This window comes from Danio aesculapii, chromosome 9 (assembly GCF_903798145.1).
Source record: "Danio aesculapii chromosome 9, fDanAes4.1, whole genome shotgun sequence".
Taxonomy (NCBI): Eukaryota; Metazoa; Chordata; class Actinopteri; order Cypriniformes; family Danionidae; genus Danio; species Danio aesculapii.
Genome location: NC_079443.1, coordinates 30,682,715 through 30,710,517, shown reverse-complemented (window position 1 = coordinate 30,710,517; position 27,803 = coordinate 30,682,715). Strand labels below are relative to the sequence as shown.

Genomic DNA, 27,803 nt, shown 5'->3' with positions numbered 1-27,803 from the left:
TGTCCACATTTTACCAAAATTTGAGTTGAAATAACCAAGAATGTTTTAGTGTACTGGTATTGTAATTACTAGTGTATAATGAATGAATACCATACTGCTATCTAAATAATTAAGAACCAGTGTGTAATAAGCCATAGCACTTAAAATAAGTACTGGTAGTTATTAGAAAAGTCTACTGTCTAATCTAAAATCTAAAAGATATGTAGTTTAGCATGTCAATAGGTACTAGTATGGTTAATATAAATGTTAATACAGCTTGCCATACACACGCTCACGATAGCAGAAGAATCTAGATGCACACGATTCATTTTCATGTTCGTTTTAACATTGAATCAGCCGTAGATTAGTGTCGAACTGTATTTAGCTTATAAAGCAACTAACATAACCTCGTACATTCGCCTAAAACTTTTAATGGCGTGCACGCGATTTTAATGCAAACACTCGCTGTTTAGAACACACAGACTGGCAGAGCTACAGTTAAACCGTGCCCTGTTGGCCGTGTAAGGATATTGTGCGTGGGTTCTGGTTGCTAGCCGGTTTGAGGGTGCATTTTGTCTCGACCAATCCAGCGCTGTGCTCTAGGTCCCGGCATGCCCAATGCGGGCAGGGGGAGGCTCCGGCCAATTTGAATGAAGACTGGAGCTTTCGGCGCCATTTTCGAGTGAGCAGCTACAGCAACAACAGCTGCCTAGAGAGGCTCCGTACTGTAGTCCAGTAATTTGAGCGAGGGAATGCTTCTCTTTTTTGTTTCCAGGGAGCAACGAGAGATTTTTTTCCTGAAATCGAGCACAAAATCGAGGCGGTAGTTTCCTGGTGGATGAATGCTGCAGAAGCAAAAGACGATGTCTAATGACAACAAATAGAGAAGTGGAGACTGAAGTGAGCTAGCAGGCTAATGCGGCTAGCATCTCAAGCCGAGAGGGGCGTCCGAATGGAGGCGCGCTGTGGAAACGATATATTTTTGTATTATTTTTTGAAAAAATCCAGCAAATACACGGATACCGGGAAAATTCTATAAAAAATCCGGAAAATTATAGCAGGCGACGACGAGTGGGTTGATGTGGGTCGTTTGATTGAGCGAGGTGGTTTTGTGCATTTTTTAAACGTTAAGTTTGAGCGGGATTGGTGATGTGAGCGAGACGGCCGGCGAGCCCGAGAGCCTATCAGAGAGCGATACACCGGGATGCCACACCGACCAACACTGCCCTATTCTTTACTAGTTTTTGTTCCTCTTTTAACGTGAAATAAAAAAGCAACGATGACCAGAGTGCCTTTAGTTTTATTTTTCGTTTTTTTTTGTTTACATATACAGTGCGCTCACAATTTCTATTTGCCAACTTTTTCTTTTTATATTTTTGGATGGATTAACAAACATGACTGCTCAGGCGTTTTAGGTAAGTAACATTTTGCTTAAAATGTGTATTTGTTTAATACGTATCAAATAAAGTTTTTAATCTTCTGCGTGCATGAATAGTAAATATTAACAAAAACACAGGCATCTGTCATCTTTCAAAATGTAAAATGCATCAGCTCTGTCACAAAAGTGAATAAGAGTTCGAGATGGAAATGAAGTCAAGACGAAAGTGAGTTGGAGGAGTTTGATCACCTCTCGATCGAACAAAAACGTCACAATGTATTGATCTACGTTACCACGCTATTGCAACTTCACTCAGCTACATTTCCCTCGTGCAATTTGAAACCCTCGTAATCACACTTACTGTTATGGACACGTATTCATACTTTTATACGAGCGGGCCTATAAGATTGAAATTATATAACCAGGTTGCATTGTAGGATAATTTAAGGCCTAGTTGTATAATAGTGAAGTGCGTTTATTCGTCATATTAATTACTTTAGGTGTTGGTGAAAAATGTAGTTTATATGTCGAGAGCGAGAGAAAATCATCTTTCAGAGTGATCTTTGGTCGACAGTCGCTGTGCTTTTTTGCCGGCCTTTATTGTCAGTGTGTGCAACTCACTTTTTTTTTTTTTACCATCGACGGGTTTTTAGTTTTTTTGTCTGTTCTCAAAGTTATTTAAGACGTTTTTTTCTTTCATTGATTTCTACTCCATAGCAAATCCTCTGCACCGTGAGGACTTCCATGACTTCGGTTGATTTTTGTGCTGCCTAATGTGGAGGTCACATGCAGAAAGGTCACGAAGTCATTACCATGATGCTTTGACCTCCTAATTGTGCTGATTGATGTAAAGGCCTGTCCATGTCATGCGATGTCATGGAAGGTTAACCTAACCGAGACCCAGGGTCAGTTTGAGCCCAAATATGGCAATTGAGTTCAAATAATCCAGTTTTAATAGAAGTTATTAGCATAATCTTAGATTTGTGTGGGTTTTATTTTATAGTCACTAAATTTAGCAGTTTTGTAATAAAACGATTTTTTTTTGCATGTTAAAATGGCGCTTTGAATGCTTGTATGTACAAGTAGCCCAATATAGAATGTTAAAAATAAGATTAACCTTTTACTTCTGTGTCCCACAGGCCTAATTGCTGTCTGGTTTTTGCCTAAATTACATAGTTTGAGTTATTTTGGAGTGTGTTGTTTAATGGTCATTCACAAAAAAATAATTAACACAAGTTACACCATGTACCAGTGTAAGTCTTATGACAAAAACCTTATGATAAAATTGCCATTTAACTCTAGAATGATTAGATATAAAATGTCTGTCCAAATAATATGGAGAAATTGTGTTTGAAGCGCATCCAGAATTAATTTTATTGCTTATATTAGAATTGCACATTGCTGAAATTGTAATGCAGTGGTCTGTGTGAGAGAGTAAAATCTCATTTTAGTCAGTTAAAAAAAAAAAAAAAAAAAATATATATATATATATATATATATATTTAATAGTTCAGTCAACTCAGTATAGCCCAGTTCAACACATTATTTGTGAGAGTTTCTTTTCTCTAAATGTGTTGTGCATTTTTATTATTTATTTATTTATTTTCCTGGCTGTTTTTCTTCCCATGAGTTGATCCTGCTTTTGAGACCATAGGGAAACCCCCACCAGTAAACCACAACGATCTCTTTATCATGTTCGTAACATTGCAGTTTAATCAACAGACACGTCATGCACACACTCGAATGCCCCACAGAGTTTCACAGACGGTGCTGAAACTTAGGTTTTTTTTATGACCCGTTCACAGAAGTTTTGCTTATAACTATTGTAGAAACATGACCTAAATTACTAAGTAATATTACAGTGCCACTTTGTATCATTTGTATTATAAAGCAGGTCCCTATTTGAAACATTTTGTCACTTAATCCCACACACTTTTAAAATGAATACACTCCATAATATTGTCATAATACTATCATATATTCCTATCAACACATGTTAAAAGTTAACTTGCAGGTAATTTTAGGCAGAATGTCATTTATATTTGATGCTGATATGCATCTTTCCTTCATACTGGGTTATTGTGGAAGATTTTTTTTATTTAGATTAAAATAAACAATTTTTTTTCACCTATTGAGTTTTCTTATGAACTTTGAGTTCATGAAAATTCGTTTCCAGGCTTGGAGGAAAGACATTCAGGATATTATTGTTAGCACAGATTAATTAATGCACAATATATGATGATACAGGCAATATGATTTTAATTTCGCAATTAAAACATTTCAAATGATGTTGCATAAATGATGTTGGGAGAGATCTGGTGTGTCCAGGCCTGCATTTTTGGAGGAGCTGAGTTTAAAGTTTGCCAGCCCTATTGTAAGATTCGAAAAGCAAAAAATGACCACGCTAAAAATGTTAAATTATGGAGTGTACAGAAATAAGCACCTAGTTAAAAACAGCACTGATTCATGCTTTTTGTGCTTGCGGGTGTGAGAGAGGGTAAACGTGAACTTGCAGGAAATTAAGCCTTACACTTCTGACCAGAGGCTATAATATACACACACACACACTCTCTCTCACTCACTCTTTTAATTTGGGCCTTATTCATCAGTTAATTGTCCGGGCAATTTTGTGAGATGCACATGTTAATTTCATCATTCACCATGCCAGGATTTTCAGAGTTTACCAAATTTAATGTATTCACAGTAGTGATATGACACTCAATCTGTTTTTATTTGTTTAATAAAATAAAAAAGTAAACCCAAATGTCCTACTTGGGTTGACAAATCACAATCAGCATCAACTGTGCTATCATTGGCACACAAAAATTCTCTGTGACACCACCATTGCTTTTTTATGATTTATAGAGTTGTGTGTGTGTGTGTGTGTGTGTGTGTGTGTGTGTGTGTTCCTCCTATTCAGATCAGCTATGATGGGCTGTTTAGAGCATCTCTTTTAAGTACTGATGTTTTAGGTTTGATTCAGATGTGTGAGTTGTTTTGCACATCAGCTGTTTTGCAGAGCATTCTTTGATCAGTGTGTGTGTGTGTGTGTTTAACAGTGAGAGGTTTCAGTCGGGGCACAGGTGTGTATACTGTGTATCTGTACTCAGGTGCAGCACTGCCTTACAGGTGTGCAGGATCATCTGCTGTCATTCTGTCTTTGACTAAATATTTACACAACTTTTTTATGGCAGAAAATATGTTTGACAGAGACAAACACACATACACACTTCTCTCATAATTAAGTACAAAAGTGTAGCTTGAAGATTTAAATGAGAGTATAATGTTTTTAATTTTCACATTTTAGAATTTTTTTTTTAAGTATTTGCTTTTATTTATTGATTTATTGATTTATTATATTTTTACTAAGTTTTTGCATCCTATTTAAGTTCTCTTTAAGTTTCACTTGTAAAACAAACCTTGCTAAATTTTCTTTTGATCACTGAACTGGCTGAATAATTACATGGGAGGGTTTCCTGCATTAGGCCGAGCCTGTCTGAGGGTGCGAGCGTGTCACATGCTGATGTTGATGGAGGAGTGGAAGGTGATACCCTTTGACCCTGAGGTCATGTGAGCTCAGTAAAATACAAGAAGAGAGAGGTTAAATGTTATACATTCATTCACACCCCCTCTCACTCTCACATAGTCGTTCAGGAGCTCTGATGGCCCTCACTCTCACACACACACACGCATGCACATGACCACTTTCTCATATCAAAGAGCTATGTGCTGATGCGCTGCTTTATGTATGATAAAATGATATAATTACAGCACAATTCAAAATTATAGTGTTATATGGTGCGCATAATGTGCACTTATCTTGTGGGATTACGATGTTGCTAGTGCACAAGATTAAACACCAAAATGGAGGCTTGGCCAATTGCACACACCATAGAGTTGGAAAAAAAATTGAATGTGCCTCATATGGCAACAATTTTAAAAAAGCATTTTTTTAAAAATAAATATTTCTATTTTAATTTATGCCGTTTAAGTTGTCTAAACAGGCTATTTCGTTTTTACCTGCTCCATTACTCCGTCATTCTAAATGGTTGCTTTTCATGTCTCATTTTCAGCTCTGATAATTTCCTGATAACTTTTGTGTTAACATTATTTTTTCCTTCATAATAAAAATTCATCTGCTTCTTGAGAAGTTACTTATTTATAATATCTTAGCATCGAGTTTGCTGTCTGTGTGTGTGTGTGTGTGTGTGTAAGACAGACGGGAAAAAAGAGACGTGGGGAGTTGGTGAAAGGAGGGGCTAAAAAAAATTCTCGATCCGTCTGTTTTTGTGCTACACGTGCATCTCTGCATGCATCATTTGATTTTTATGTATATAAAACGTCTCAGAGCTTTTGAGAGCTTACATGAAGTATCAGATGTAGACTTCTGTCTCATAATTTGTGTCTTTGTATAAGCCAGTGATAATTCTGATCATTGTTTGTAGCTTTAAAGTGAGTGAAGTTTTATGGGTGCATTTGTGATGTAACTGACTCAAATAAAAACGTTAATAACAATATTATACACCACACACTGTAGTGATGTTAAAAGACACACACAGTCACATTTACTTTCTCTAATAAACTCACACACACACACACACACACACACACACACTAACTAAATGTGTATCAGGTTTAATTTTTAGGAATTGTATATGTATTTGTTTTTAAGAGGCTTTATTAAATCAGATTAAATTATTGAACCTGCAGCTATAAGTCTAATGTGTATTTTGACAACTTGCTGCTTTGTTTTTCTAGGAATGGCTTGGTTGGGATGTCAGAAACTAGAAAACAGTTCAAGGTAATAACATCTCTATACATTTAGATTTTAAAAAATTGTTAATCATTTTAAAAAAGGAGCTAAAGCGCATTTTGATGGTGTATAAGCAGTTCAGGTGCTATATTTACCCAGTAAATGACACTTTTAGTATTTGACATCTGGCAAGCCATCATGGTATTAAGGCTTTAAAATCCCCTTCAAGCGATGAGTTGTCCAGTTTAGATTGAGATACTGGCTGTTCACGCATACAAAGTCTATACAAATTAAAATAAAAATAAATGAAGATTACTTTCCTGCTGAATGCACTCTTCTCAAGCTGTTTAGGTTGGCACTTGCTTCTGTGAAAGTGTAAATTGATAGTAATTTGTGTAGTGGTTTTATTTGTAATTTTTGAACAAGCACACACATCAGAGGCTAGTAAATGTGAGGGGGAAACAGATGGCAGCTCTGGTTTAGAAGTAATTTAAAGTTTGATGTCAATATCAGTTTCAGGCCATAGACGTTTACTTTAGCATTGTGTGTAATGTGTGAGATTGAGTCTAGTTGTCTTCCTGTCAATCTCTGAAGTCCCATGGATTTCTTGGTTGAAAAAAAATTAACTTGCTTTTTTTTTTGAGCGAGTTAAACAGTATATAACTAATGTGGCATAATCAGAATGGCTATTTCCTTGACTGTAAATCGATGTTGCAACATTGACCCAAATTCCATAATTATGATGGTTGGGTCGTAACCTTGATGTCAATGTTACACCTTAATTATCTTGATAAACAGATGCTAGAAACCTAATATGCAAGTATCATTTTAACTTAATAATAAAGTTACAGATGGTTTTATTTTAAAGTATTGTTCATTAAAATTCATATATTTTGTAATACATTTTGAATAGCAAGCATGAAAATGTATTTGGATTAAAGTTAGCACTGCAATTCTCGTATTTGTAATGAAAGTAGAATTTAATTACTGAAGGGTTTTTCAAGTGTATTTTTATCAAAATTCGTGTTTAGAAATCTGGTGTGTCAAATAATAATAATTGGTGGTTAATATGCATTTACTATGAGTACTTTTTATTTTCAATTCAGATGTCTCCGGTCAGCTCTTTAAACTTAAAGCAAATGTTACAAGTTTACCAGAGTTTATCATATCTGTACATAAGGCACACAGTGATTTAAGAAAGCATAGCATGGATAAGAGATGTCTTCTGTCGTGGGAAGGTACATTGGGAAGCTGATGGCTGATTGGTTCTTGGTGTTGTAGATGAGTCCGAGGCAGGATGTTGTCAGTGCTGAATCACCATATTGGAGGATTATTTCAGTCTGGTGTAGAAGCCAATATTGCTAGTAACTTTCCTTTTAACACCATTATTTTTGAGGACCGGTTTTTAGTGCAGTGCAGGGAAGTTGAGAGCTGTGCTTGCGGTGATGTCCGTAGATTCTGGGCCTGTAAAAAAAAATCAGAATAGAAAAAAATTATGTACATCTAAAATCAATGTTGAGAAAATTATAATAATGTAAATATTTCTTATTGTATTATTTTATTGTATCAGTCGTGCCATGTGCCAAATGTAAATATGCTTCAACAACAGCAGCACAGAACCCACTGGGAATCAAGAATGTTTTAAAAACCCTTAATCATCTCATAACAGACATTTTAACTTGTAAAGTGCCATTTCAGTGTGCGTTTATGTGTAAATAGTTTACATTTAACCTAACGTATCCAATAAGATGTAATAATACATCAATATGGAATAATGTGTCAACCAATAACTGACAATGTGGTGTATTGATGCAATGTGTTAAAAAATGACACTTCACTTATACCATGCTTTATGTTCTGTATTTAAAAAATTACTCAAGTGCATTTTTATTTGTTGCTGTTCATTTGGACACTGGATGTGCAGTTTTCAAAGAGCTCAGTTAAATGTTCATGGTATTCATTATGGTTGCATAATAAAAAAAAGTATTTATGTGAAATAAGCATATAATACTGTAATATTAGTGCATTAATTGATATTCATTCTTCAGTCTTATCAAATTTTGACCATGTCACCTTTTTGGAGGTATCAGGAAATATATTGCTGGCTAAGAGAATTAATATCAGGTCTTATAATGAAATTTCTGATTTACACACTATCATTTTGTAAACATGCATAAAAAGTACATTTCTAAATGAACAACAGCATGCAAAATGTGAATCTGGACCACAAAACAAGCCATAAATGTCAGTTTATGAAATTGAGATTTCTACATAAGATGAAAGCTGAATAAATAATCTTTCCATTGATTTATGGTTGGTTATGGTCAATCTTTGTTCGAGATGCAACTATTTGAAAATCTGGAAACAGATCAAAAAATCTAAATATTGAGAATCAAATTTTAATCAATGCAGATTATTTATCAAAAATTGAGTTTGAATAAATTTACATTAGAAAATTATGTTTACTATTTTAATGATGTTTGACATTTTTAAAAATCTGTCATTTTGACCCATTCTATGTATTTTTACCAATTGGCAAAGTGATCCACAGATATTAAAAACCATACTTTGCTGAAAAATCTAACATATGGTCCTACACACTGCTGTATACATAACTTATATATATACATAGCTTATTTATAAGTTATAAATGTATAACTATATAAAATATATATATATATATATATATATATATATATATATATATATATATATATATATATATATATATATATATATATATATATATATATATTTTAACATCGATATTGCAATGTGTGAATATGGAACAGTCACATCACTGGACGAGCAATTTGGAGTGCGGATTATAGTTGAGGAGGTACAACAGCTCAGAACACGTGAGAATTTTTAGAGTAATTTCAGTTCAACCATAATAAAGTGAACATTTATCAATGGCTTGTGTTTTTAAGGCCTGTGATAACATTTTAAGCGAGTTTAAAGTATTTGGGCACAAGGAAATATTACATTTGTAGATTTAATAAAGAATAATTGTATTTAATTATTTACATAACTTACAGCTTCTGTACCTGTACACTGTTAAACTCCTTCATTTGTGTATTTATCTCTGCTTGTACTTTATTATAGCTAATGCAGATGCATTCCCTTTCAAAATCTTCCCAATCAATCTAAAATTATTAGTTAAGTTACCTTGTTAAATATCACAATATAAATTGCAGGAAATCATAATATTGTTATGTACATTTTTTCCAATATCATGCAGCCTATATATATATATATATATATATATATATATATATATATATATAGTTCAAGTCTTATTTTTTAGAATCTGATTTTTTTTTCCCCCCAATTTCTGTTTAACGGAGAGATTTTTTCAACACATTTCTAAACATAATAGTAATAATAACTCATTTCTAATAACTGATTTATTTTATCTTTGCCATGATGACAGTAAATAATATTTGACTAGATATTTTTCAAGATACTTCTATACAGCTTAAAGTGACATTTAAAGGCTTAACTAGGATGATTAATTTAACTAGGCAGGTTAGGGTAATTAGGCAAGTTATTGTATAACGATGGTTTGTTCTAGAGACTATTGAAAAAAATTGCTTAAAGGGGCTAATAATTTTGACCTTAAAATGGTTTTTAAAACATTAAAACAAATAAGACTTTCTTCAGAAGAAAAAATATTATTAGACATACTGTGAAAATTTCCTGAATCTGTTAAACATTATTTGGGAAATATTAAAAATAAATAAATAAAAGGGCGGTTAATGACTTCAAGTGTGTGTGTTTGTATATATTATGTATGTATGTGTATATATATAATGTGTGTGTATATGTGTGTATATGTGTGTATATATATATATATATATATATATATATATATATATATATATATATATATATATATATATATATATATATATATATATATATATATATATATATATATATAATGTGTGTGTGTGTGTATAAATAAATATATGTTTGTGTGTGTGTATATATATGTATGTGTGTGTGTGTGTGTATATGTGTGTGTATATATATATATATATATATATATATATATATATATATATATATATATATATATATATATATATATATATATATATATATATAGTGTGTGTGTGTGTATTTCTATAGACATAATTGCAGGCAATGTCAGCAGAAGCCTGTAAAGAATTTTTCTGCAAACTGACAGCATCACATCCAGCTGCTGTGTGCATGTTCTCACTCAAGCGTCCTCCTCTCTGTGTTTCAGATAGAGTCCTGGAATGCCTGAAGCCCTGCTGAGAGAAAGAGAGAGAGAAAGGAGGAGAGGACAGAATCACTGGCTCTGTGGTTCTGCCGGTGCTCGGTCATGTAGCCGAGGCTCTCTAGGTGATGGTGTAGCAGCACAGAATGGTTTGTGGTGATACAGAGATGCAGGCCGTGATGTGCTGCAGCATCAATTCCTGGGACCTACGCAGTTGAGAGAACGACAAGAAAGAGAGGTTGTGTGTGTGTGTGTGCGCATGTGTTGTCTTGCTTTAGCAGCATGTAAATATTGGAGTTACTCCTTGGCCAATGCCTCCAATATTGCTCGTGCTGCTGAAGCAAGAAGTCACCAAGCAGCACATGCACGGCATCCTTTTTTATATTTATCACAGCTACCAAGGCCTAGTCGGTGCAAGTAGACTGACTCACTGCTACTGAAATGGACTCCTCAATCCAACATAGGGAAGTCAGGAGGACAACAAACTCAGTGGTCAAAGGTAATGAGAGTTGGAGTAGTTTTGTTTGGGAAGTTTTTTTTTCTTATTCTTAAGCATGTCAAGTGTGTTGTGTGTGTGTGTGTGTGGTGTGTTTGTGTGTTTTTCTTGAGGTGTTCCACCTGAAATATTTATGCTTAATGATTTTCCTAAACATGCTGTTGCTTGGTTTTGTTATTGCAAATAAAAAAACTGATATGAATTAACAAAACAACTGACCTGTCTTATTTTGCTCCGTTTACCCTAGTTAGCATGCTTTTTAAAGTTGTTTGTTTTTCCGCAGGAGACGCGACTTGTCATGTAAAAATCTGGTCTTTGTTTTTTCTGCTTTTACTATGTTTGAAAGAAATGTTTTATTTTTCTGGTTGATGATTCCCTATCGACTTATGTTTACTTATATATTCTATTCTTATCTATAGCTACTTCACAGAGCCCATAAAACTGACTTCAAATGTATTTTTTTTCTCCCCATAATAATTAACTAGTGGTCAAATTTTTTTTAACCCCCCTTGAGTTTCAGGGGGTTACAATGAATGTCATATTTATTTTTTCTAGGCGAATGTCTCCGATTTCGTGTTGCAGAAGTACTCAATCGGCGCATGCGTGTCCTATACCATTATGTCAAACGCATATCACCCAGCGAGTTCTGATGTGAAATATTATTTCTCTTTGTCCGGCCCTCGTGAAACGCATGTTATTGCGTATTAACGGTACAAAATGTTGCTTGTGTAACATTGCGTGACTGTGCTTTTAAAGTAGACCTAATGATTTTTTGTTTTATTAAATGTCGCTTTAAGTTTTAAAAATAAGTTGCGCAAGGCAAAACTCAAAATAAAAAAATATATGCCGCCATTTTAAGAAAGTTATGAGCAGACTAAATCATGGCGCACATGTAACCACGAATTATTTTTTCTTGCTTTTTTTGTATCTGGAGAAATTATAGTAATTTTATTTTATGATTAATTTAATTTACCGGGGTCAAAGTATTTAGGATGACTTTGAGGAGTTTTTTAAGAAACCCTTATCGCAATAATACGTGATTGGGATGGCTGTTTCACTTTTCTTTTAGGTTTTTAATGGTGTTTGTGATTTTTATCACATCATGTATCCTTGGCAATAAAGAAATTACGTTTTATATTTTTGTTTAGTTGGCCAGCACTTAAACCGTTGTTGCCTTTAACTCGTAACAGGACACATGTCTGTTTAATCTTCTGACGCTTCATTTTCGTCATATGATACTTATAGACATGAACTAGAGGTGGTCGGCGAAGCTGTGATGAAGGAAAAGCACACATCTTCATGGAACTGATTTTAATCTATTTGGCTATGTGACATAACATGCACATTTTAATAATTTAATGGAAAAGTTATTTTAGGATGCATTATTTTGTGCCTTTTTATAATTAAGAACATTCACTGCTTAGTTTTTACCATTTTTTTTACTTAATCATAAGTGACGGAATTAAAAATATATATATATATTTTGCATACGATCTGAATCATTTTTTAAAATTTTTTTTTTATTTTTATGCTATTAGAAAACAATTACAAAATGTTCATAGCAGAATCGTAAGAAAACAATATTCGAGTCTTTTATTTCGCTCGGGAAAAAACTAATTTAAAAAAAAATAATAATTTACGTATTTTTAGCTTTAAATTAATTTTAATTTTGTCTGCCATAATTGCAATTGGTCAACATATTTTTGATACTAGGAAGAGAAAGGGAATTATTTTTTTTCCCCTGTGTGTGTGTATGTGTGCGCGCGCGCGTTCATGTTGGGATAACTTGGACTGGTCTAATTAAATAACCTTTATATTTTACAACCACAAAGTTTGCATGCATATGCTGCTCGTCACGTTCTATATGTTTTTACCTTATTTAGTTATGCTCTAGACCACGTCGTGAGACCTAATTCTTCATTCCCGATTACCAATATCGAGTGCCTTATATAAAATGTAGCTATATTTGTATTAACGGGGAATTTTTATAAAAACTACGTTTTACTATTGTTGTTATTATTAAAATATTAATATTGCTTTGACAACCACACAGTTTGGAAAAGTTGGAATTTTTAAAACATCTGCATCTATAACCTAAATGTCGATCTTCTCCAATTTGGTGTAATTTCACAAGAGTCTTCTTGCTTTTTCATCTTCCGCCGTGTGAAGCGGTTTAAGTTATCCGGCTTATAATCGAAATTTAAACTGTTACTACATTAACTACTACCGGATGTATGACTTATTTTTGTCTCGGTGTCTGACCTGTATGGTAAAATTTGAAATGCACTATTTTGTTACTTTGAAAACTAAATATTTCTCCGGATTCAAGTAGCCTATGTCCTTGTCGACGTATGCCAGATATTTCATTTGACACTACATCGGAAAATAATGAAGCATAATGCTAGAACTAATGCATTCACATGTGTGATGTAAAGTTTATTTAGAGTCGTACAGTCCTTATGACAATTTTGAAAAAGGGAAAACATGTAAGTGCACCGATTCATCAAAAGATGATTATTGACAGGCAATTATTGACAACACTTGGTCAACATTAAAAACATAAAACAAAGGCAATTTACTGGTAAAGGAAAAATACACATGCAGGTTCGGCAAGACTGCCTTTTACCCACTTGAAGCAACATTGTTAGTGGTGTAATTAGTTAGAGGTGCAAAGCAAATACGTGATGGTCAAGGTGGTGTAATTAATATAAAGATGCAATGTTACACTAGTTTAAAATAATGAAAATCGAAGAACTGGAATTACATAACATGGCGCCATTTCAGAGTGAGCTTCCTAATTGTCGGCAATGCATTCTGCTTCTGAAATAAATATATTTAGCCTATTAATAAATGTACTGTTATTAAATTTATTTTAGATTACGTAAGTTGTTCTTTGGTGAACTAGGGAAACGTAGGTAATTTCACTTTTCATCCTCAATTCGCCTGGCAACAGTCGGCTAAATATATGTTCGATGACGCGCGCAGGGCTCCGGCGGTGACGTCATAGCAGAACAGAGTCGTCCGAGATTCTCTCAGGATTCCTGTTTAAACACTGAGGGGAAAAAGGGGATCCCTTCTCCTTTTTTAGTTTCTTTAAACAGTTATGGCTTTGTGTAGTTCTTGGGTGCTAAACATTTTGAGCTCTGTTTATTAATCAGAATATCAAATGAAAAAAATGCTCTCACGAATCAATTCAGTTGATGTTCTGGAAGCATTTGGTCATAAGAGCTTTGAAATGTTTTGTACCGACACAAAAGTTTAGGTACGCAACATTAATATAATTGTAATGTACAACGAATGCAAGTTCCTTCTCAGTTATAATTTATTTGAGGATTCAGAAGTGATTCTCTTAAGGACCGAATTCACTGTCCTGTTGTGAGTCTGACATTGGGTTACGTAACGTTTAACCTTGAGTATCCTGATAACTCGCTCAAAGGTAGATAAAAGATATCAATGCACAACAGGAATCAGTGTTCGTGTTAAATTCATTGTGTTTTAGTTAATTTTACTTAACAGCCGTATTTTCTAAACTGCAATGAGCAAAAATATAATTAAAATGCTTATATTTGAGGGAAAATTGCGGAGATTATCTAGTTTTGTAACAATGCATTTTAATTATGGGAGTGTTCTCTCATTAAAGATGATCCATCCACTTTTTTTCTTTTTGTAATTAATGGCAACAGAAAATGTGCAATTTAATAGCCCACGGATTGTTACAAATTTAAAAACAGACAAACACTAAAATTCCCAATGCTACAAAATTCGACAGGATATTCAAGGTTGGCACATTAAAGTACATTTGTTTTTAAAAAGTACCTAATGAATGGAGTAACAAAATCAGCTGATGAAATCTGATGTTGTATTTATCAGGTCCAAGATAAAGTTCCGACACAGCTCGGTCAGTAGTGTGCAGATCGCGGCCGCTTCTTTCCAGCAGAATCCGAGCCAGCGCACAATCTCTCCAGGACTGGGCAAAGAAAAGCCGCCGAGTGCGACCACTTTATCCTGGAAGCTCAGAGCGAGACAGTCCGACGGAAGAAAGTTCAGCGCGGGTAGGCACGCACACACAACCAGGACAACTCTCCACATCACGCGGGTGAAGCGCGGAGCGGCAGTCGGGGGCAGAGATGACAGGTACGCGCTGCTCTCGTAGGGTGAGCAAAGTTTGTCCAACTGTCCAAGACGGACCCGGTCCCATTCCTTCACATCAAAGCTCTGCAAGGAAGACAAACTCACGTCCATGTCAGTGCGGGACGGCAGTGGTGTTTCCTGAATGACGCGCAGCTTTTCTCTGAAGTCCTGCATCTGCTGGAGGAAAGTAAGCGGGTCCGAGAGCGAACGGAAGGATTCGGCGATGTTGAGCGCGCGCCGCTGCTCCTCGAGCGCTGAGCGCAGCCGGTTGATCTCGGGGTCAAAGGTCTGCATGACTGCCAGCTTCAGAGTCTCCAAATCCGAAAGGATTTCGCTCCGTTTGTGCTCCAGCGTGCGCAGAAGTTTGTCAAAGTATTCGGAGACTCGATCCGCATCCCGCGAGACCCTCTCCAGCGCTTTCTTCTTTGCACCCTCTAACGATTTCAGGCACGAATGCACCTCCGCGTCCTTCCAGCCCTCCACGACGCGAAACAACTCCTCAAACGCGAGCTTCTCCCGTTCGTACGCCTCCTCTAGTGCGCAAAACTTGTGCCCTTTATGATCACCTGTCGTGGCGCAAAAGCCACAGATGAGCTTCAGATCCGTAGCGCAGAAGATGTTGAGCGGCTGCCCGCTGTGAACTCTGCACAGAGACATCCTCGGCATCACTCGAATCCTGTTGTACTTCTCCACGATGCCGCGTAAAGAGTAATTGACTTGCAGGCTCGCGATGCCGTTGTGGACAGTCTCCTTCCGACAGGTCGGACATTTGAACGGTGGTCTCCATACAGGGCTCCGGTTACCGTCCAGGATACCCTCCAGACACTTCTTGCAGAAGCTGTGAGAGCAGGGCAGAACGCGCGGGTCCTCGAACAGACAGCAGCAGATTGGGCACGTGAGGTCCTCCTCCAAAAGCTCCATCGTGTCCTAAAGTGGAAAAAGATATTGATATGAAAGCTTGTCGGGGGCATGGCACATCAATACAACTCTCATCATCTTGGCAAGCTTCCTTCTCGTGCATCTCACACCGAATGAAAAGTCGAGAGCACTCAGCGCTGCCCTGTGTCGTTTTGCACATCATAAGCACACAATTATTTTATTTTGCCTCGAAAAAAGCTTTTATATTGGAATAACGCGTTACGGCGCTGAGGAAATTAAACCAAATTGGCTGTATAAATTTGTTATCAATATGATGTGCATCGCATTCCCACTGCAGATCAAGCGATTCTGTGGTGAGGAATGACTGGTTAACCCAATATAGAACTAGTTCAGATTGCCTGCAGATGAAGACTCCTGAGTGCACCAGTACTTCATTCTTAATTGCCGGGGTGAGAACTTTCGTGCACGAATATCCGAGGACCTGTCCAAAAAACTTCAAGCTATTGATTTGATAACTCCGTCGTTGAGTTGTCAAAAATGTTTCTCTGTAAGCCCGGGTTCGGTTGTCAAGGTATTACTACGGTTGTGGCAGATTTTGCAGGAGGAAAGCATCAGCAATTGGACCAGAAGCGCGCTAACTGCTTAGGCAGTGTGCAACGCAATCGTGGCTCTTGTTGCTGTGCAGACTTCACCCTTTCCAATTGGGAAATTTTAACTAGTTCAGGTCAAGTCAGTAATGGTCAGGCAGTTAAAATGAATGCGCACGAACAGCTAATGAACAGTGCATCTGAACGCAAGTGATTCACTGCCACATTGCGCGCAATATCCGCGTAACGCAGTGTATTTGGAGACTCGGGTAGCTGAACACGTTTCGTGCTGTGAGCAATAAATGCAGAGGATCCCTTCATTCTTGGATGGGGTTGTTGCGGGGGAGCACTCGCTCTCCCTCTCCTAGATCAGCGTTTCTCCACAGATTACGTCAATACTGGCGTTACCCATCATCTACCGCGCCTAATTCATCCATTCAATCAAATACAGTAACTACGCGCTTTTCATTTTGAACTAGTCATGGCTTTGCAGGCACAGACACTAAAAAGCGCGCCCGTATTTTCTGCCACAAAGATGGTCCTCCATCACGCCACTTCGGTCGCATATGCCCGTGCCATGTGGCAGGGTCTTGACGCATCGATAACCAATCGCTACAGAGTCACGTGTCAAAATATTTTGACCTCGATTTTTCTTCCCCTGTTTCCATGCCATCAGGAAGAGAACGGCTTCTGAAGCGCCGCGCTCATTGGTCGAATCAGGGATGAAAGCGTGTGCAATGACGTAATTGGCCACGAGAGGGCGAGAGTCCCAGTGATCTGTCACAGAAATAGGATAAGTGCTTCTGAATGTTTGTTTTTATTGCACATCAGTTGAACACGAACATATAAATGCTTATCTGATCAGTTAAAAAGAAGTGTTAGTTTTGAACTTCAAGCACACGGCAATGAATGTGACATTTTCCAATCATACAAATACTATAATCTAACTCGCAGCATATTAGGTTGATTTCTGAAGGATCACGTGACATTTAAGACTGGAGTAATGATGCTGTTGTCTTCTCTGTTGATTTAAGTGTCACTAGTCGATGTTTATTCTCAGTTCTATGTTTTAAACTAGACTGTGAATAATCATAATAAAGTAAATTAAAAATATCATGCGTGTTATATCCGTATATCTGTTTTTCTATTGCTATTGTATAAGTTTCAATGGCATTGCCATTAAATCAGTCATTGTATACTTGCAAAATGTAACCATTACTGATTACAAATGACATCAAATACAGTAAATAAAGTATTTGATCAGATTACTACTTTTAAGAACTCTTTTATAACACAAATTTGAATAGACTGGTTTGTGGAGGAACTGCAGGCACTTTGTGATTCGATAAAAAGCTAATAATCAAATTATAGAAATGTGAACACAATAATAAGCATGGAAATAACAAAACCAAAAGCAGGTTTAAACCTAATCCCAGATTATATATTATTTAATGCATACAAAAATAAAAACTGATTGAGTATTAAAAAAGACATTTTCTTTTGAATGTGATCATTTAATCCAGATTACGTAATCAGTTTCTACCTTGCATTGAAAATTGTCATAAATGCTAGAAAAAGAAGGAGAATGGCAATAAATAAAATAATAATTAGTCACTAAAGCTATTATTAGTATTTTTAAGACAGGGGTCACCAATCTTGTTCCTGGAGGGCTGGTGTCCTGCAGAGTTTAGCTCAACACTAAACTCACACACCTGAACAGTGTTGGGGGTAACGCATTACAAGTAACGCAAGTTACATAATAATATGAATTTTCTAAGAAACGAGTAAAGTAACGCATTTTTTAAATTAAGTAATATTTGAGTTATATAAAAAAAATGCAATGCGAGTCACTTTTTAGTTAGATTATTTCGCTTTTAAAAAATAAATTGCTGAATTAAAATTAGTCACCTTAAATCACGCACTTAATGAGAGAAGGCAGGAACAGTAAGAAATGAAGATGGCAGAGCCTTACATTTCTGCGGTGGAAAATTCTCATTCATTTGAACACATGGGAGAAAAAGAAAAGAGGATTATCTGAACAGACAGTGATTTTTACTTTTTAATAAGACAAAAACTGCAAAAGTAGCAAACACATTGCTTTAAAGATTAATTATTTTGTGTATACGGTATGTAAAGCTCTGGGGTCAGGAAGTTTTCCGAAGACAACATTATCCTACATTTATTTTTTACGTGTGTGTTTTTTTAAAGGAAAATGAAAGTTATACAGTGTGTTGTTAATTGCAGAGCTCCTCTATTAAAAAAAAGAAATTGGAGGGAAAAAACCCTGCAAGTTCTGAAAGTGATCAAGCCTCAGCCAGGTCAGAAAAAGTAATGCAAAAGTAACTTAACACATTACGTACCATAAAAAGTAACTAAGTAAAGCAAATAGTTAATTCTTTGGGAGAACCTCGATATTGCATTACTTGCATTAAAAGTAGCTTTCCCCAACACTGCACCTGAACTATCATGCTAATCAAGCTATTGTACTTGAAAATTCCAGGCAGGTGTGTTCAATTAGACTTGGAGATAAACTCTGCAGGGACACCAGCCCTCTAGGACCGAGATTGGGGACCCCCAGTTTTAAGATTTTTTTTGTTGTCAGATCGATTGGTCATTTGTGTGTACAAAAAATATTTTGTATAAATAAATACTTTTTAAATAGTTAAGAACCACTTAAGCAACTTGATTTAAACATTTGTGTTAAAGTTTCCAATTTAATAGTTTGACAGCAAGACTGGTCTTCCTGAGCCGGTTAGCGCCCCCTTGAGGAAGAATTTTGCGTCCGTCATGAGAAAATCAGCATCAGCCAGCAATGATTTTTCCATGAGCTCCTCTCTATCCTGGAAGCGTGTGCGCTCTTCAGTCTGACGCGTGTAAGTGCACTTCCGGTGATCTCAGCGCTAGAATGGCCGCAGTGTTTACGTGTTGTTTGGGCTGCTGCGGGGACGGTGGACCGGGTCATGCGCCCCTCAAAGAAATGCCCACCGTTCAGCTAGACACTCATCACATGGGTAAGAGCCACTTCCACTGATGTTTGGAGTCACAGAATACAAATATATATAAGCGAAAGGCGGCGTCAAGCTAGAAACGGTGCTAACGTTATATCCTCAAAACAATGACCTGAACACGAACTACTACATAGCTCTGCCATTATTAGTCTTGAAGAAATTGTTTTCATACGTGTAATTTGACTCTAAATCAGCTAAGTAGCCCAAACTACTCTGTATCAGATGCTATGCTAGCAAACAGCTGTCAGATTCCAGTGTTTGCTTTGATTTGATTTTAATCTAGTGAATCCATTATGTGACTTTCATCTCAGTCTCGTTTTCTGCAGAAATCTCTCTGAAAACATGAAATACGTACCTTGTGTTGTAGCTGTGTGGGCATGAGAGTTTGCTCGGCCTTTTTTCCCAGGGACGGATGTGGTCATCGTTAAAAGCGGGAGGCGGATCTGTGGAACCGGAGCCTGTCTCGCCAACGCCCCTCTCCACCAGAACAAGAGCTATTTTGAGTTCAAGATCCAGTCCACGGGTGAGTGCTTTCTCCACAGCTCTTGCTGCACAGGTAGAAAATGATCAGGTGTCGAATACGTTGCAAATAGTTTCTTTTAGATTAGTTTTTATTGTCTGATATTACCCATGCAAACTTCGTAGTAACGAGTAGGTGTCTGGTGGATTCATTTACTTTTCCGGAGAGGAGATTGCTGGTAGCTGACATTAACTTTATACTTTTTAGTAAAATTTAAATGTTGAGAATACAGCTTATATCAGTACACCCATTTATAGTTAACTGATTCAATTAAAGCATTAGAAAGGAATTGTCATTGTGAAATAGGAATTTGTAATTTTCCTGACAATCAGTCAAAAGTTTAATTAGATTAGTTTAATTTGTTTTTAAAAAATTATTTGCTGAATTAAAATGATCAAAGTCATACTGAATCACGCACTTAATGAGAGAAGGCAGGAACAGTCTGAAATGAAGATGGCGAGCCTTACATTTCTGTGATGGAGAATTCTCATTATTTTAAACTCGTAGAAGAAAAGGAAAGGAGGATTATCTGAACAGACAGTGATTTTTACTTTTTATTAAGAAAAAAATTGCAAAAGTAGCAAACGCGTTGCTTTTTAAACTGTTATTATTTTCTGTATACGCTATGTAGAGCTCTGGGGTCAGCAAGTTTTATTCATTTAAGTTTATTCATTTAAGTTTAAGGATTTTTCTATTTCGCTGACCATCACAGTCAATAACTTAAATATAACAAAAATAACTTTTTATTTGACCCCTCCAATTGTTCTTTTGATCTTTAGTAAATAAATTAATTCTAGCTATAAATTGTAAACACTGCTTTTGCATGAGAAAACAAATTTAAACTATTTTAATATTGCAACATTTAACTGTCTTAGTGGTGTGTGTGTGTGTTGGTGTTTTTTTTTTTTATTATTATATTTTCTCTTCCCTGCATGACTGAAGCAGATTTTGGCTTACTCTGATAACTTCAATTTAGGGCTGGGCGATTTAATCGAAATCGGCATTCGAAACCAATAATTGATCTAATTTTTCCAGGTCGACACCCCCCCCCCCCCCTCAATTAATTTCCCTACCAAGTCTGGACCCCCATCTGTTAAGGCTGATTTGTACATCTGCAGCTACATCTGATCTCTGGTCAAGTAGTGCGATGGACCCATTCTTGAGCCTTACTTTGCACTTCACTGATGATGATCAGAAGCTGTGCCAGCGACGTCCATTATATAAAAATTATTATTTACATGAAAATAATTGTTTACAGTAGATGCAAGAAATGCACAGTTTGAAATATTATTTACAGAATATGCAAGAGTTATTTTTATTTAGAAAAGATGCTGCTTATTTTCTGCTTATTATTATTATTATTATTATTAATAATAATAATAATAATAATATACAATCATTTTACAATTGCATTTATTTTTTTTTTTACATTTTGTACAGTTTTAATTGCATTTCTTTCCAGCTAAAATTAAAAATAAGAAAATATGATATGTCCAAATTGAATGGTTGCATTTATCATTAATTCTCATTTTCTTGAGTGTTTATTTAAAGACTAATTGATTTGAATCAAACTTTGAGTTCATGAAGGTGTGCTGATGTTTGTTCTGCAGGTGTTTGGGGGTTTGGTGTGGCCACGCAGAAGGTGAATTTGAACCAGGTGCCACTGGGACAAGACAGCCACAGTTTGGTTCTCAGACATGATGGCTCCATCTACCACAACAATGAGGAGAAGAACCGATTACCTGCCAACAGCCTGCCTCAGGAGGGGGATATAGTGGTATGCTTTTACTTCTCTTTTTGTGGTGATTACACAGAGAGAGCAGGGCCATCTATTGTCAAATTGTGGAACACAGCTTGTATTTAATGCACAAGACTTCTTGCTTGTGCTCCTAAATGTGTGCCTGTTTTTAGGGCCTGACCTATGATCACGTGGAACTGAATCTGTCGTTAAATGGGAAGAACATGAACTGTCCCGCCTCAGGTATTCGGGGAACTGTATACCCCATAGTTTATGGTGAGTTCTCTATTGTTATTTATTCAGTGATGAAGTGTACTTTATTAATTACAGTACTATTATTAATTATTATGAGTTTTTGTTGAGACTTTGATTTCTTATTGGTCTGTCACATCATTCCAAGGCATGTTATTTTGACATGACAACCGCTGAAACACAGGCTCATGCTTTCAATCATCTTGATTGACTGTGAATACATTCATATTCATATGCTTCTGTCACGCTGCAGTTTGGCACCATCTTGTGTCTGAATAATGTATAGATTAATGTATATTCGATTTAGCCATTGTAATTTGTCAATTTTGTTGTTCGATTCAGCGGTTGTTTTCTGGGAATAACATAACTTAGAGTGTTGCAATTGATCAATCAGAATCAAGTACATTTTAGTCATTTAGTAGATTCTTTTGTCCAAAGCAACTAATGGCCTGTTTCCACTGAGTGGTTCTGTACGGGTCATCTTTATCAGGCTTGTGTTTCCACAGCTAAAAGGGTACCAATGGTATTCTTTTAGTGGGCGTGGTGTATGACAAAGATTCAGTCAACATTCAGTCATTCTTGTTCAAGAAAATGTAAAGTAAAGCTGTACGGGTCATTTACATATCACATGAGAAGCACTTCTCACAAAACCGAGTCTTTATACACAACTACTTGTGTATAAATGTTCATTACTTCTCTATAAACAGGATTTAATTATAACTGCAAATCAGTGATGCAATGCAAAATGGCCTACTGTAATGTCTGTGATTTACATTAAGTAAATGCAACATATATGAACGCATACAGACCTTTACAGTCTCTGATAGGTTACCAATTACAGAAAAACTACACAACATTCATTTAGTCCTCACTTGGCTTTAAAAACAACACTAAACATTATAAAGCCCTATCAGTGCAAACCTCTCATCTGTATCTTTAATCTTCACCAACACATGTAACCTCTTGTTAGAAAGTAATTCCATCATTCCGAGTTCATAATAGTCCAAAAGGTGACGATAATAGTTGAACATGGCGGTTTGTTCATGCTGCTGAAAAATCATTTGCTCCTTTTGTTTTTTGTGCTTCTCCTTTTGTTTTTTCACGCTTCACTCTCGCGTTTGTCCGTTTCTGACAGGATCAGATGTCTTAAGTAGGCATGGGATGATAACTGTGTTCAAGGTATACCGCGGTTTGGAAAAGTCAAGGTTTTAAAACCGTCAATTTTCTGTGTTTTTGAAACGAGTGAAGTCAGTAATTCATTTGAATTATTTAGCCTGACATGTTTACTGTTCCAAAATATTATAAATCTTTCCCAAAATAAAATGTTCAAAGTGGAAAAATGTTTTGTTTTTTACCCAGATATTTAAAAAGAACATTTAAAAAAAAAAAACTAATCACAATCCATGATATTTATATTCAAGGTTATGCCGTCAGAATCTTACACCGGCCCATGCCTAGTCTGAAGCACTTCAATAATCAAGCACACGTTATTATCATCAGCTCAAGAAGTTTTTCCAAATATAGACACCTGACAAGCGCAAGCAAGAAAGTGAAACCGCTCACGCTTTAGATGGCCTTGTGTTAAAAAACAAACAAAAAAAAAAACTACGGGGCACAGGACAGATTCTGCTCTTTTTCTTGGCTTTGTGGCGGTTCATCAAGACGACGTCAAGGTTTGTTTGAGCTCGGGTCGATCGCAGCTCGTTATTATATGTATATATTACAGTGTAATGTCTCAGCTGTGTATTTAAATCATGGTGGTTTCTTTGTTTTCATTCTGGCTTGTTGCACGAGCGAGTGATGTATCTCTGTAAACTAATAGCGTTCAGCTGCACGTCCAGCTCCACCTTTTGGTACCTTTTTGCTGTTCTTGGTGCCCTTTTATCCCTTACTTACACGTGACTTAAAAGGCTTTTTCTTAAAGTTTACAGATCGTGAAGCTAAAGTCTTCACATCCAGGCTGAAGTAGGTGCTACAGTTTTAATGAGCATTTTTCATTAAAAATATTGCAGAGTTTATTGGTTTGAGCCACTTTATTTGCCTTGATTTGGAATCCACGACAGTGACATTATTAGGAGGTAGCACCCTATTTTGAAGAATATTACTGAAAATACAAATGCAGTAACTGGTAATACTAACTTATTTGTTGCCGTGGTACAAATTCAGTAGAATAGCTGATTGGTGTATTTGTGTCACCGTTCTTCAACTGGACCGCTGGGACAAAAGACACAAGCATTCTTCACTCAAAATGTTTTCTGTTTGTTCAAACTACTTTAATATTTAAAATGAGCTGAATCTACACAATTCCTGAGTTTTGGGGGACAATTTAATTGTTTTATGTTCAATGCACTTAAATTTGTGAAAACGGCTAAGTTAACTTTTTAACTTGCGTTGAGACAACCTGAAGCAATTGTGTGGAACCTATTTTACAGTGTTTTACCTTGGCAGGAAAAATTGAGATGCAGAAAGAATCACAGGGAGCAGGGCTCCGTTTCTTTAATACCAACTAATATTTGGAAAATACTAACACATTTTTGACCCTGGATCACAAAACGTTTGTTTCCTGTGTACATTTTTGTCAATAGTCAAATAAATGATTTTGGTTATGATTATTTATATTTCTTTTAAGGTAGAATAATGTATGATGATTTTTGCAAATGTCTTAATGTAAATATATCTAAACTGTTTTAAAAATGTGCATTGCTAAGAACTCTACTTGTGTCCATATTCCAGATCTGTCCTATTCAAATATTGTCCTATCCTAACAAAGTTGTCATGAATGAAAACTGTTAATTAATATACTTATTCAGCTTTTAGATCGTGTATAATTCTCAATTTCCAATAATTTACACTTATGACTTATCACTGTTTCTGTGGTCCAAGGTCATTTTTATGAAACTCAGAACAGCATGATGAAAGAGATTCAGAATTAAGTAATATTTACATCTATAAAAATACAGACAGAAGTATTTGTTCTGCTTCTGTTTTACAAGTGAAATCCATAAAAAAAAGATTTATTATATGAAAATCTTACATGCATGAAATTTCACACACTTTGCTTGCTTGCGCACATGGAAACATTAAAATAATCATTCATTAATAATACATTTTCAAAATTTAAATAGGAGTTTTTAAGATTGTTTCAGATTTCAGTACACATTTTCCAGGGCCTGATACGTTTGTCCTGATATATAGATATATAAAACCTGTTTGCAGATGCGAACTGTCATGAAATGTAAAGTTTCTGCTATTCGCATGAGGAACTAATATATTGTAATCTCCTGTTTGCATCTCTTAGTGGATGACAGTGCCATCATAGACTGCCAGTTCAGTGATTTCTACCACACTCCCCCTGAAGGCTTTGAGAAGATCCTGTTTGAACAGCAGATCTTTTAAATCGTCTGCTACTTGTGCAGAAACACACACCTGAGTGTGCTGAAGAAGTGTGTGTGTCTCTTCTATTTCAATGTTGCTTCTGCCTATGCTGTTACTGCTGCTCTAGTCCATCTGGAAAACAAACCAGGCTTTATTTCTGCTGTGTGTGTGTATATGAGTACATGTGTACACACACAAGAGAATCTACAACCTAGATAACACTTTACTTAAGCACTGAAGACACTTAATAGTGATATCTACTTTCTGTAATGGGTTATATTGACAAACTGAGCTATTATTTAATGACAATGTACAGTGATGAGCTTTGTGTTCTTCTTTTTGTTTATTTGTTTTGTTGACTTTCTATATCTACACCAATATCAGCTTGAAGGAACCAATTGTATTTGCACTAGTTGTGTGTGACTGAGAATCAAACCAAACCTCTCCTTTGCAAATGGATGATCAGTTTAATTTATTATTTGAGTCATTTGGCATGTGGGTCATCTGGAGTATATTTGATGTCTTCTGTGATCTCTATTGCACATTAAATAAGCGACTTTGGGGTGGAAAATAGCCTTGAATATATTTCAGACATGCATGAATGTTTTTAACATAATCGACTATGTTTATACTATCGTTTGGAGCTTATAGCGCATTAGACTGATGATAAATATTTAACAGAACATTCCTTTTTTTTGCATTCAGTTGGTTTTTCCCCACTGATTATTCATATCGTTAAAGCAACATTCATCTCAAATATTAACCTAATTTGCTTGGCGTCTGCTGTAACGTTATCTATTCCAACACTAAACCATTCTTAATCATTTTTCAGTTTTAGCTGTAATTGATTTCACAACTCGTTCTGCAATCTAAATGTGAAAAGGTCATGTGGTTATCCAAAGACAGTGTAGTTTTCAGAGTTGCTTTAAAAACGTGTAAGACTTTTTTTGGGGGGTGTTGCTGAGAAAGCCTGAATTCTCTCTGTACACTGTGTCTTATAGTACATTCCACAAGTGCTGTATTTAAAACTGAAGTATTCTGTCTGTCAAATAATCGTAGTATGAAATGATGACTTGCCAAATAAAATGGTGGGAGTATTGTGAACATTTACAAACCAGTCTGTACAAAAATAAAGTGCTATATTTCGCTAAAATTCAAAATGTGTATCCAGTAGTTTCCTTTTTTCCCCCCAATATGTGGCCTATCATTTGCGTTGCCCTACAAAGATTTACATTGCATCCACTCTAGCGTTCAATTTTGGTCTCGTCACACCAGAGAATTTTGTTTCTTATGGTCTGAGAGTCCTGGGGGTTCCGAACATCTTCCACTTACAGATGATGGAGGCCACTGTGCTCATTGGAACTTTCAGAGCAGCAGAAATTTTTCTGTAACCTTCCCCAGCCTTGTGCCTCGAGACGATCCTGTCTCGGAGGTCTACAGACAATTCCTTTGTCTTCATGCTTGGTTTGTGCTTTGACATACACTGTCAATCCTGGGACCTTATATAGACAGGTGTATGCCTTTTCAAATCATGTCCAAGCAGCTGAATTTACCACAGGTGAACTCCAATTAAGCTGCTGAAACATCTCAAGAATGATCAGTGGAAACAGAATGTACCTGAGCTCAATTTAGAGCTTCACGGCAAAGGCTGTTTATGTAAAATGTGATTTTTCATTTGTAATAAATTTGCAACTATTTCAAAAAATCTTTTTTCACATTGTGATGATGGGGTATTGTGTGTAGTATTTTGAGGAAATGATCTTAATCCATTTTGGAATAAGGCTGTAACAGAAAAATGTGGGAAAAAGTGAAGCCCTATGAATACTTTCCTGATGCACTATTACAAATTAAAAAAAAAAAAAAAAGGTTTTATTGTTAAATTATAATATCCACAAGTCAATCATGTTTTTGTTATACTAACCACTGGATCTGTTAGAAAAATTGCAAGTGGAGAAAAAAAAAAAAAAAACTTGTGCTATCGCAGAAAAGCTAAGTCACTTTCCAAAAGCTTTTTATTTACTGCTCCACGCTGGTGGAATGATCTTCCCACTCGGATTGCGGATACACTAGTATCCTTCATACGACAACTAAAAACCCATCTCCTTCGAGAACACCTGGTCCCCGGTGAATAAAACTAAAACCACCTGTAGAAGCACTTTCTCTCTCTAAAAAAAAAAAAAAACCCTCCTAGGCCTACTCTAGTACTAAATTACTTTCAGCATAAACAAGTTACTTTGTATAAAGCAAATCTTGGTAAATTGCTGAATGCTTCCTCCATTTTAAGTCGCTTTGAACAAAAGCGTCTGCTAAATGTAAATATAAAAAAGCTCAACAACCTTAATTTTTAAATTTATTTTGTTGGTTTTTCTTAAATTAAGTGAGGTAAAGGCGGTTTTTATTATGGCTGACATAAAACTACTAACACATTAGCCTACATTATACACAGGATCTAAAGAAGACG

General features: G+C 35.9%; 2 protein-coding genes and 1 long non-coding RNA gene across 4 annotated transcripts; 2 read left to right on the top strand and 1 right to left on the bottom strand.

Annotated features, from left to right (window-relative positions):
* Nucleotides 1–667: 667 nt before the first annotated feature.
* Nucleotides 668–10,426, top strand: LOC130235044 (uncharacterized). The gene is made up of 3 exons (XR_008838355.1): nucleotides 668–1,394; nucleotides 6,116–6,158; nucleotides 10,363–10,426. It is a non-coding gene; the product is annotated as an uncharacterized LOC130235044 (long non-coding RNA).
* A 49-nt stretch (nucleotides 10,427–10,475) lies between these two features.
* Nucleotides 10,476–19,928, bottom strand: trim13 (tripartite motif containing 13). 2 transcript variants are annotated; one of them, XM_056465414.1, is made up of 3 exons: nucleotides 19,813–19,928; nucleotides 14,669–15,910; nucleotides 10,476–10,562 (listed from the first exon to the last, which is right to left on the bottom strand). In XM_056465414.1, exons 1-2 carry the CDS (start codon nucleotides 19,834–19,836, stop codon nucleotides 14,690–14,692), a joined length of 1,245 nt encoding a protein of 414 aa, XP_056321389.1. In that variant the 5' UTR covers nucleotides 19,837–19,928; the 3' UTR covers nucleotides 10,476–10,562; nucleotides 14,669–14,689. The 2 variants fall into 2 exon arrangements, with proteins under 2 accessions (XP_056321389.1, XP_056321388.1); XM_056465413.1 differs by lacking the exon at nucleotides 10,476–10,562 and having other exon boundaries at nucleotides 13,268–15,910.
* On the top strand, nucleotides 19,270–26,502 carry spryd7b (SPRY domain containing 7b). Its single transcript, XM_056465415.1, has 5 exons — nucleotides 19,270–19,460; nucleotides 19,864–19,980; nucleotides 21,588–21,754; nucleotides 21,889–21,991; nucleotides 25,266–26,502. Exons 1-5 carry the CDS (start codon nucleotides 19,355–19,357, stop codon nucleotides 25,361–25,363), a joined length of 591 nt encoding a protein of 196 aa, XP_056321390.1. The 5' UTR covers nucleotides 19,270–19,354; the 3' UTR covers nucleotides 25,364–26,502.
* Nucleotides 26,503–27,803: the final 1,301 nt, after the last annotated feature.

Coding starts and splice junctions, on each gene's coding strand:
- spryd7b (XM_056465415.1), top strand. CDS start 19,355: ATGGCCGCAGTGTTTACGTGTTGTTTGGGCTGCTGCGGGGACGGTGGA. Junction 19,461..19,863: donor GCTAGACACTCATCACATGG/GTAAGAGCCACT, acceptor CTTTTTTCCCAG/GGACGGATGTGGTCATCGTT. Junction 19,981..21,587: donor GTTCAAGATCCAGTCCACGG/GTGAGTGCTTTC, acceptor TTTGTTCTGCAG/GTGTTTGGGGGTTTGGTGTG.
- trim13 (XM_056465414.1), bottom strand. CDS start 19,836: ATGCCCACACAGCTACAACACAAG. Junction 15,911..19,812: donor CCACACAGCTACAACACAAG/GTACGTATTTCA, acceptor TTTCCACTTTAG/GACACGATGGAGCTTTTGGA.